The 11,089-nt window shown below is 40.2% G+C and overlaps 1 protein-coding gene across 2 annotated transcripts; it reads left to right on the forward strand.

The window, feature by feature from the left end:
- Positions 1-425: 425 nt before the first annotated feature.
- utp18 (UTP18 small subunit processome component) lies at positions 426-10,703 on the forward strand. 2 transcript variants are annotated; one of them, XM_058753075.1, is made up of 13 exons: positions 426-844; positions 2,180-2,310; positions 2,404-2,499; positions 2,582-2,649; positions 3,367-3,464; positions 3,990-4,115; positions 4,737-4,911; positions 5,019-5,119; positions 5,949-6,039; positions 7,197-7,320; positions 8,824-8,998; positions 9,895-10,037; positions 10,562-10,703. In XM_058753075.1, exons 1-13 carry the CDS (start codon positions 620-622, stop codon positions 10,584-10,586), a joined length of 1,578 nt encoding a protein of 525 aa, XP_058609058.1. In that variant the 5' UTR covers positions 426-619; the 3' UTR covers positions 10,587-10,703. The 2 variants fall into 2 exon arrangements, with proteins under 2 accessions (XP_058609058.1, XP_058609059.1); XM_058753076.1 differs by having other exon boundaries at positions 3,370-3,464.
- Positions 10,704-11,089: the final 386 nt, after the last annotated feature.

Here is an 11,089-nt window from a genome sequence, read left to right on the forward strand (position 1 = left end):
AAACAAAACATTACAGCTAATAGGAAAACATAATTCAGGAAAATGTGAGATTTGTAATGTGCCAGAAACAGTGGAACATGTCTTTATGATGTGTAGGAAATTTAACAGAGAAAGGGTTTTAATTAAAAGGAAAATAGAGGACAGTGGGGAAAAGTTTATCTTTAGAGATATTTTGTCTAAGGCTTCTGATCATAGAGTAATAAAATATATGTTTGAATATTTAAAGAACACCGGACTCATTGACAGAATATAGTAATTTTCTTGTATTTTATTTTTTGTGTAGCTTGCAGGCTACATTATTCCCAAAGATGTAAGTCATAGTGATGATCAAGCACAATTTATCAGGAGGGTGGCGGTAGTGCGCTAAGTTAGTCCGCATCCGCCGTTAAGCAACCAAAGAAGAAGAAGAAGAAGAAGAAGAAGAAGATGAACTGAAAGGATTAGTCCCCGCCGTCGCTTCACACTCCTCCTCGGTAGGAGGCGCCATGAGCTGGTTTGGCAGTCGCCATCATAGAAGAAGAAGTAGTTCCGCTCACATGTTTTGGTAGGAGCTCGTGCTGTAGTTTAGATCTGCGGGACGCACAGATAAAGCAGCGGTGTTTACTCTGCTGTGTTCGCAATGTCTTCGTCGGAGTCCCCCGTCAGAAAGCAGAGGAAGGCGGTGAAGAGGCCGCAGAGCGAGGACCCGGACTGCAGCGCGGCGGCGGCGGCGGAGGAGGAGTGCGGGCAGCAGCAGCAGCAGCACGCGGCTCTGTGCGCGACGCTCCGCGGGGAGGACGCGTCAGTGCGGCTGCTGGAGGACCTGGTGTTCGGCGCGGAGGAGCGGCTCGCGGAGCGTCTCACGGTGCGGCTCGCTTCTAACACATGCGTCGCATAACGCGTGCTTGTCTGTGTAGTCGTAGTTGCTAAGTTTAGGTATGAGGAAGGGATCTAAAATATGATCATGCGGAATAAGACATTAATATGTGCTTCATAAGTACTAATACACAGCCAGTATGTTAGTAATACGCATGCTAGGAAACAACTAAAGTTAGTTCAGGGCATTAGGCTTGCTTTTCTTTCTAGCAGCACTTGTGGTCATAATTTAAAACATTTAGGGGCATATTTGTGACCCTGGACCACAAAACCAGTCATAAGGGTTTATACAAGCTGAATAAATAAGCTTTCATTGATGTATGGTTTGTTGGACAATATTTGTCTGAGATGCAACTATTTGAAAATCTGGAATCTGAGGGTGCAAAAAAATCAAAATATTGAGAAAATCTCCTTTAAAGTTGTTCAAATGAAGTTCTTAGCAATGCATATTACTAATCAAAAATGAAGTTTTGATATATTTTCGGTAATAAATTTACAAAATGTCTTCATGGAACATGATCTTAATATCCTAATGATTTTTGGCATAAAAGACAAATGTATAATTTTGAGCCATACAGTGTATTGTTGGCTATTGCTACAGATATAGCTGTGCTGCTTATGACTGCTTCTGTGCTGCAGGGACACATATACAAATGTTGAAGCACCTTCTGATCAATGACAAAAAACCTTCCCGTTACGAGGCGATATTTGATTTCCTTAAAGTAGTTTGTAATTGCATTTCTTCTTAGTGCTGTCAAACAATTAATCGCATACAAAGCGATTTTTTTTTGTTTTGTTTACATGATACATCTGTGTGCTTTATATATATTTATTATGTATATGAATATAAATACACACAGACATATGTTGAAAATGTTTACATGTTTAATTAATAAAATTCATATATATATATATATATATATATATATATATATATATATATATATATATATATATATATATATATATATATAATTTTTATTTTTTTCTTAAATGTATACATGCATGTGTGTACTTGTATATACATAATAAATATACACAGTACACACATATATATATATATATGTAAACGCAAACATTTATTTTGGATGCAATTAATTGTTTGACGGCACTACATTTTTTCCTAACCTCATTAAATGTACGTCATCTTTTGTCAAATTCATACATTTATTTTTATAAACTTTCTCAACCTTTTTAAATAAATCCAACCTGAATAAGACTAAAGCTGTGATAACATCTCGTGAGCGCGCTCTGTTCGTCCGCTCGGCGCCGTGTGGCGTGTTCTGAAGCGTGTGTGTGTGTGTGTGTGTGTGTGTGAGAGCAGGACAGCAGTGTGTTTCTGGAGGATGAAGACGCCTGCAGCGTGTGCTCGGAGAACAGCGGCTCGGAGAGCGGGACGCAGCCGGCGGGCCGGAGCGCAGCGTGGGAGGATGAGGAGGATGAGCAGGAGGAAGAGTGAGGCACTGCTCCATCCACTCGTGATAACCTCACAACCTTCCTGGCGGTATGCTTGTGTGCCACTTATTTTATTTGTTTCATTTTTTTAAGGATTGACATGACACATCGGTTTCTCAGAGACTTTAAAAAGAGTGAAGCGGAGAATAAAATGACAAAACAGAGGCTACAGCAGCGTCTAAAGGAACAGTAAGTTACAGCAAAATAAAATGATTAGTTTGAACAAACAAAAGCACTCTTGTGAGCCGAATGTGTCTGGTTTGTTTGACAGGTTTCAGAAAGCCATGGGCGGCACACCCAGCTGGGCAGAAGCCACAGACACGAAGAGCCAGAAGAAAGGTATTACTGCATACGTTTGTTTGTCGAGGGATGTCTTTGTTCATTTAAGCTGCAGTAAATCTTTTATGCCGTCTGCTTATGGTTGTGTTATCATGCCTCTGAGACCTGTAAGGCTGTGTTTACACACTGCAGGTCTTGATGACCAATTCCAATTTTGTGACTATATCCGATTGTTTTTTTTGGACGACGTGCTTGCATTTCTTTTAAAAGTGACCCGTGTCTGATGTGTGCAGTTTACACTGCACTTAGTGAATCAAGCCAAAAATAGCATATAGGACATCACAAATCAATTTGAATAGTACATTGAGTTTAATTTATTGACGTGGAATTCATATAGAAACGTTTTCAGTGCAATAGTTACATCTATACATCAAAGTAATTATACATCCTTGTACAAATTCTGCAGGACAGTGATGTACGCAGCTCCGCTGAACGCTTGCGAGTGGAATAATACTCAGTGGGTGATATTGTTAAACATGTCACATCCTCTGTGTTTTTTTTAGTAGGCTAATTAAAACCAAATGCGTTCATCAGTGATTTGTATATCACTGTATATTTATGTATGTTTGTGGTTTCAATGGAAGGAACGGGACAGAAGCGCTCGTCCGTGCACGAGCCGTAACTGACAACATGCAGCGTAAATGCATCCTAAGATGTTCGTTCCCTGTTGTTAACCCGCAGAGTGGTCATCATGACTGTTTATACGTTTCTTCCCAGCAGAGCACGAGAGTGAAGATGAGGATGATGAAGATCTGTTGCGAAGGACGGGTAACTTCATCGGCTCGTCCGACAGCCTGCCCAAGGGAATTATTAAGGTCTGCTGCTCAACATGTGACCGCTGTAGACATAGAAAACATGCTTTTATTGTTCCATGTGTGTAAGTGAGAGCAACAGCTTATAAAAATATAGAATTTGTGACCCTGGACCACAAAACCAGTCATAAGGGTCAATTTTTTAAATGGATATTTATGCATGAAATACTGAATAAATGTATTCAGTTTACATACATGAAAGCTGAATGAATAATCTTTCCATTGATGTATGGTTTGTTGGACAATATTTGTCTGAGATACAACTATTTGTAAATCTGGAATCTGAGGGTGCAAAAAAATCCAAATATTGAGAAAATCACCTTTAAAGTTGTTCAAATGAAGTTCTTAGCAATGCATATTACTAATCAAAAATTACATATTGATATGTTCACGGTAGGAAATTTACAAAATACATTCATGGAACATGATCTTTACTTAATATCCTAATGATTTTTGGCATAAAAGAAAAATGTGCTACTTAATAATAGTAATAATATCAGTGGTAATTGTGTGATGTTTGGCCGGCAGATGAAGAAGTGTGTGAATGTGAACAGTGAGTGTCCCGGCGGGGATCAGCTGACCTCAGTGCAGTTTCACCCGTCTGCTCAGATCGTGATGACCGCAGGTCTGGATCACTCCGTATCACTCTTTCAGGTGAAGCACGCTCGCATCCTCACGGTCCAGCCGCTCTCCTTCAGGGATTCGTCTCAAAGCATTCACTCCATCACTGATCCCTACGCAGTGTGTTATATGAGAGAGGACTGGAATCAGACGCTGTCATGTACTCCTCACATCGGCGATCGGTCACAGACACTGTGCTTTACTCACGTGGACAACATAGGTCTGACGTTCCCCTGATTGTTGATGTATTGTAATCGTGTGTGTGCGCCAGCTCTCATCAGTGGTGTCTTAAAGGGGTCATCATGTCTGGAAATCATCATTTGTTATTTAGTCTCGAGTCGTACTGAACAAACACTTGCTCAGCTCACTGAAAGGAGAATTGCTGTACTGATTCATGAAACACGCTGTCGTTCAGATGCGTAAGCTGTTCTATTCTAAATATTAAACGTGTATGGATTGCTGAGGCAGTATCTTAATTTTCCGGCCCTGTGGGTCAGTTACAGATGAGGAGACAAACATACTGCAAATGAACGTCAAAAACAAAATGAACAACAAAATAGTCAATGCGAGTCAGACTGCTTGATGTAAGGTCAAAATCTGTTGTGAATGACCTTCACTACTTAAAATAACCTTGAAGTTCCTTCTTCTCGACAGGTGGATGGCAAGAGCAACCCAAAGATCCAGACCATCCATCTGGAGAACTTCCCAGTGAGCAAGGCTTCGTTTAGCGCTGATGGGGAGCATATAGTGGCCACCGGACTGAGGAACAAACTCTTCTACATCTACGACATGATGGAGGGCAGAGTTGTCCCTGTGACTAGTGTGCGAGGTGAGACCTGCAGTCTCAGAAGAGCTTTTTCTTTCTGATGACTGAAGTGATTAAGCTCATTTACACTGAACTTGTGCTGGAATGTAATGTTTTAATGCTTCTGTTAGGTCTGAATGAGCAGAGGGTGTCAGACTTCCAGGTTTCTCCGGATGGAAAGTATCTTCTTCTCTCGGGATCCTCAGGATATCTCCATCTCATGACCACAAAGGTGCGATTGATCCCATTACATCTGCTCGTGATGTCTGTGCTCACTCTGTGAAGATAAACGGTCCAGCTGCAGCCATACATGTGCTGTTTTCACTCTTAAGTGTCATTTATCTGGTGTTAAAGGCTTAGTCACCCTCAAGACCTTTGTTTGTCTTCGAAACAAATTAATGTATTTTTAATATGCGATATGCTCAATTCTCACATCGTCCTATAACCATCCTGCGAGACCACCGATACACGATATTATCGTGCTAATTTAATTATTTACTTTGTTTCATTGCCTGAATGTGAACCGACTCCAGCGTAAGGCTAAAAGCAGCATTATTTTTTTTTAAATTTAACATAATTCAATAGAAACATTGCGAGTTACTAATCATAACACTTACATTTCCTCAGGTTTTCAAAAAGCAACTACAAAGAACATTACATTACCAAAGAACATCATCACAAGCTCAGTCTAGCACTTTAAAAACACTCCCGCTATAATCAGAGAAGCTATCTACACCGTATGATGAGTACATCTCTTATACTGACATCGCACGCACTTCTGCACTTTGTAGTTAACTGATTGGCCACTGCATTCATGAACTCAACATAATCATGCGATTGGTTATAACACTGTAAAAATGCAGAAAAAGAAATATAATGGAACAAATAAGCCCTAATATTAAGTAGAAATATTACTAGCCTGATAATAATAATCATGATGGTCTTGCCATCAGCCACAGGTGATATCTCTGACTGTCATCGATACACGATACTGTCCACGAGTGTGTGTCTCTGTAATCAGCGCGCTGCTGTGAGAATGAAGTGTGGCGTGTCTCTTCCAGACCCGAGAGGTGATCCGGAGCATGAAGATGAACGGGAGCGTGTGTGCTGCAGCGTTCACCACAGACAGCAGCAAGATCTACGCCAACTCCCGTATGTCCACACAAACACCGCTTATCCCTGCAATGAAAGTCTGGCGTGCATCTAATAAATGATTAGTTCAAGAACGTTGTGCGGGTTTAGTACTGTAACAGTGGCGCTGTGAGCTTTGAGCCCGATCATTGCGCTCTCATCGAGAGTGTGTGTATAATCAATCTGTGTAAATTCACTACAAACTGAGATGCACCAGGAGTGACGGGGAAATACATTCACTTTAGGACTGGATGTTCTTCATCTGCTGTGGCAAGAGCGGAAAAACTACCGGGTCACGGGCAAAAGTTTACTTTAAGAATGATCATGCCAGGTGTTTACAACAAACAAGCAAACAGAGAGAGAAAGCGTGATCTATATTATAGCTCTATAAATAAAGCATATTTTATTAGAGCCACAGAAAGACAAACGTCTCAATACACAATCTTTCAGCCCAGGGTCAAGTCTTTATGTACATTAACAATGATTTGGGACAGATATGATGTAATGTAAAACTCTATGAATGGTGCTCTCCAGCACGACAGGAATTATTGTGGCTAAATGCATTAATGTGACCAGATGGATATAAACTAATGCAAATAGATGGCAACAATGGTGACATTAAACATTTAAGACTGACTTGTTTTAACCGCTTTAGGTGCTAATGTGCACGTCTCTCTTCACTAATGCAGCGTCTAGTCAACAAATCAATTACCAAGTAATGATATGAAAACATGCACTACAGTTTGTTGTCGATGTATTTTAAATGTGCATCTGAAGTGTCCCACTCTGTTCAGCGCACAGTCTCGTGCTGTCAGTGATCGCCGTTCTCGTATTATAAAGACTGTAGGGACTTTTCTGAATAATGAGGACCTTCTCAGCCGCTCCAGCAATGGTCCCAACACAGAAACACTATCGGCGTGGATTTTTGCCGATAAACAATAGTTCTGCCAATTGACTATCGGTGCAGATTAATTGGGCAAAACCGATACATCGGTCGACCTGTCAGTCATTTACTTTACCTCAGAAATAGCAAGAGCAGCCTCAGTCTCTCGGGACAGTTGGTCTGCGGTCACACCAGGCTTTATTCAGTCAGAGACCTCGTGTTTGGACAGACTGTGATCCTCTGAATCCCCCCCCTGTGTGCGATAAACACTGATTCCCGTGTGTGTGTGTCGCAGAGGAAGGTGAGGTGTTTATCTGGGACGTGCAGAGCAGTAAGTGTCTGAAGAAGTTCGCGGATGACGGCTGTGTCAGAGGAACGTCTCTTGCTCTGTCCGGGGATGGCCTGTATCTGGCCTGTGGGTGAGTAACGTCAGAACACCGTTTGTCTGTCACTTACTGAACACAGAAGCTGATATCAGCGTCCCATCCTGCATTTATTAAGTCACCAAATCTGTGGCCTACTCAGGTGAATGTGCAAATACTTACTGTAGTAAACACTGAAGTAGAGGTGTTAATAATGACCCGAGTTACTTTTCATTGGACTCTTCTTTACTCTTACTCAAGTATTACTAGCGAATTTGGATCTGATTCAGAACAAGCAGGATAATGAAGATGAAGTCATTGAAGAAATATCTGGTTCTGTTGATGCTTTTTGTCTGTATGTGTGGCACAAATGCTGAAAGCAGCCCATAAATATGATTTCAAATACAGTGCGTTTCTGGTTGTTACATACTGTATGTTTGTTAGAATATATTATGACAGTTATTACATCTAATGTGGTCAAAATTCATAATGTGTATGCTTTGCCTGTGTTAGTCATAGGCTTGAGTTTAATAAAGGTAACATGAATGCTTACTATTGATCCTGCACATGCTTTCTGAAATAGAGCTAGAAAAATCACCCCTGAATCATTTTGAGTTGAATTGATGAATCTGAAGTTTTTGTGCCATATTTTCTATACAGTAGTCAACATTTGAAGTAGATTATAAAAGTTAATCAAAGTTGTCCTAAGACAAGAACACATTTTGGTTTTATGACAACTTTGTTGAAAGGTTTTGATCCACTTCAAATGTTGACAACTGTATTGGTGTTTTTAAACAGCAGATGCACTGTTTGTTTTTTAAAGTGCCCCTATTATGGGTTAAAAAACTTTCATATTTTGGTTTTGTGAGTCTCCAACAACAGGTCGACATGCATGCAAGGTCAAAAAACACTTGCATTTTCTTACATGCATTTATTTTTACCTTATTTGCTCAACTCCCAAACAATTCGTTTAACGATTGATTTTTCCAAACGCCGCCTCTGTGTGATGCTAATCTGCGGTGATTGGTCGATTTCATTTAAAGCAGTGTTTGTGAGTTTTTAACGCTCCAAAAGCGGCACCTACTGACACAGAATGAATTTGCATTTTCATTCAGACCAATGCGAAAAGACCAACAAGTGGGCGGACAATATGCTAATGTTTCATGTTGACGTCAGCATGAAAAACGGCTTGGGATTCGTTTTAAAAGCGACTTGTTTAAATGATTCAGAGTCGAATCTTTCTTTTGAGAGACAATAACTTCATACACGGTGCACTTCCATATTTAAAACTGTGTTTTCATTCACTTACACACTGCATGAAAGGTCATTTTCAAAAATCCATAATAGGGGCACTTTAAATAATTTTACTTCTAAAGAACAAAATAACTTGTTTAAAAATACGTATCTGCAAAAAACACTCATTTCAACTGTAGATTATTAACATCTGTGATGGAGAACTGTTACTACCTGGAGTAATGTGTTGCTCCTGCCAGAGCTGTGGTCCGGATGGTGTTGTGTGTTAGTTGTAAGATGTAATGCACAGGTGCTGCTCTTCTGCAGGTCTCAGAGCGGCGTGGTGAACATCTACTCGCAGCAGGACTGCCTGCAGAAGCTGGAGCCCAGACCTCTGAAGGCCGTCATGAACCTGGTGACAGCGGCGAGCTCCCTGTGCTTCAACAGCACCTCAGAGATCCTGGCCATCGGGTCCAGAGCGGACGACGAGGCCAACCGACTGGTGCGTCTCGCAGGAGCGACTCTAAATCAGCTGTGTGCATATGACAACAAATCAGCATATGCCATTTGTATATCATGTCATTTGGATTATATTTCATAGTTTTTTAATAATGCTAAAGTTTTATACTACATTTTCTAAATTGAAGAGAAAACATGGCTGGAAAAACACTATGAAAGTGTTTCTCGTCAGCGCTGCATGAATAATAATAAATGACAGTAAATAGTGTAGACACACTGCTCTTTTTTTTTAGGAACACTATACTTGTTCTCCGCCTTTAACACAGCCTCAATTCTTCAAGTTCATGAATAGGATTATTCAGATTCATAGAGTTTCTGATTATTCTAAAATTAAAACGAATATACATGCTGTGGCCGTTAATGGATGCAGATGTTGAGAAACAGTGCTGTGGCGTTCCAGTGATGATTGATGGGTATGAACAGACCTAAAGAAAGCATTGCTCTCACCATTACACCAGCAGCAGTCTGGACTCCTGACACGAGTGCATGGATTCATGCTGTTTGTGCAAATTATGAGCAACGCTCAACATTACTGAGATCACATGAACTGAAGCTCCTGACCCATGTCTGCATAATCACGTATTGCACTGCCGAAGCATGATTGGCAGATCTGATAATTGCACAAGTATCTGTACAGCTGCCCCTAATAAATTGCTGAGCAGTGTGTGTATATATGTATACATCGACAAACTTCATATTGTAATGAATTGTAGATGACTCGGAGAGTGCATGTTTTCTGTGTTCATAAGCTGCAGAATGGGATTTCAGATACAGTTCTTGGTGTAATCTGGCTTGTCTTTAGTTATTCACAATAATGGGGTAGTTGGGTTTTTTAGTTGCAGAATAATTTAGATAACTTTTTTTTTTTTTCCTTTTAAGGTCCATCTTCCAAGTTTCACGGTGTTCTCCAATTTTCCACAATTCCAAAAGAAGACTATATTTCAAACCCGTTGTGTGGATTTCTCCCCGCGGAGCGGATTCTACTCTGTGGCCAATAATAAAGGCCATGCGCTGCTCTTCAGGTGAGAACAAACAACACCGATATGTTGCCGTCATACCAGTTACATTAGTTTCCTTTTGTTTTTGCTACATGTGCAGTGTTAATTTATGATTCACAGGTTTGGCATTTAGACACTACTTTTCCAGATTAAGAACATTTAATGAACTTTTATTCTGTGTATTTTAAAATGCATTAATAGGTCTCTTTAAATGTAATGTAATTAGGTTCATACATTTTAGGAAAGAAAAAGACTAACAATTTTAGATTGTCCAGTGCTCTAAATGTAATTGGAAAGGAAAAGCATACCCTACATGAACACAAGCGGTGTTTGGGCAGAGATGGGAAGACTGCTTTAGAAATCTATTGCGGTGTCATTAGCCACTGCTCTCCAGGAAACCAGACACTGCTCCATTTCTTGAAGGAATGACTTTAAATGAATGGATCTAGAAAACAAGAGAATTGTTACACCTCTTTTACACTGATGGTTTTGCTATGCTAGTGTTATCCAGGTGTTGTATAAGCATGTGTATTGTTGTTTGTCTCTAGGCTTCTGCATTACACTGACTTCTAGAGATGAAGCACCGCGTTCCACAAAGCAAACGGCTCAGACTGAATACATGTTGTACCTCTGTCAGCTCCTCTGATTTCAGCTCAATAAACCTTTTCCACATTACTGTGAGGACTATTATGCTGTTGTACAAGTGTGCATTATTTACAGTTTGCTCATCCTAATACTGTCTGTCTTTGACACTTGTCCTTGTCTTCAGGCCTGCAGTAGAGCTCTTAAAGTGACTGTTTGATTTTTATTCAGTTTAATGGAATAAAACTTCACACATATATTCTTCCTGAGCAGCTTTACCAAGAGTGGCCATATAAATGCAGCACTTAGCAACAGTGGTGAGAAGAGCTCACTAAGATGTTAAAGAAGAATAAACATTCGGAAGTAGAGATGCGTCTGAAACTGAAAACCTTATTGGAAAAGGCATGGAAAATTACTTTAAAAAGAATAATGAATTGTATAATAGAAGGCACATTCAGCAGACACAGTCTGGTTTGCTGATAACAGGTAGAGGG

Source organism: Onychostoma macrolepis, chromosome 19, assembly GCF_012432095.1.
Source record: "Onychostoma macrolepis isolate SWU-2019 chromosome 19, ASM1243209v1, whole genome shotgun sequence".
Classification (NCBI taxonomy): Eukaryota; Metazoa; Chordata; class Actinopteri; order Cypriniformes; family Cyprinidae; genus Onychostoma; species Onychostoma macrolepis.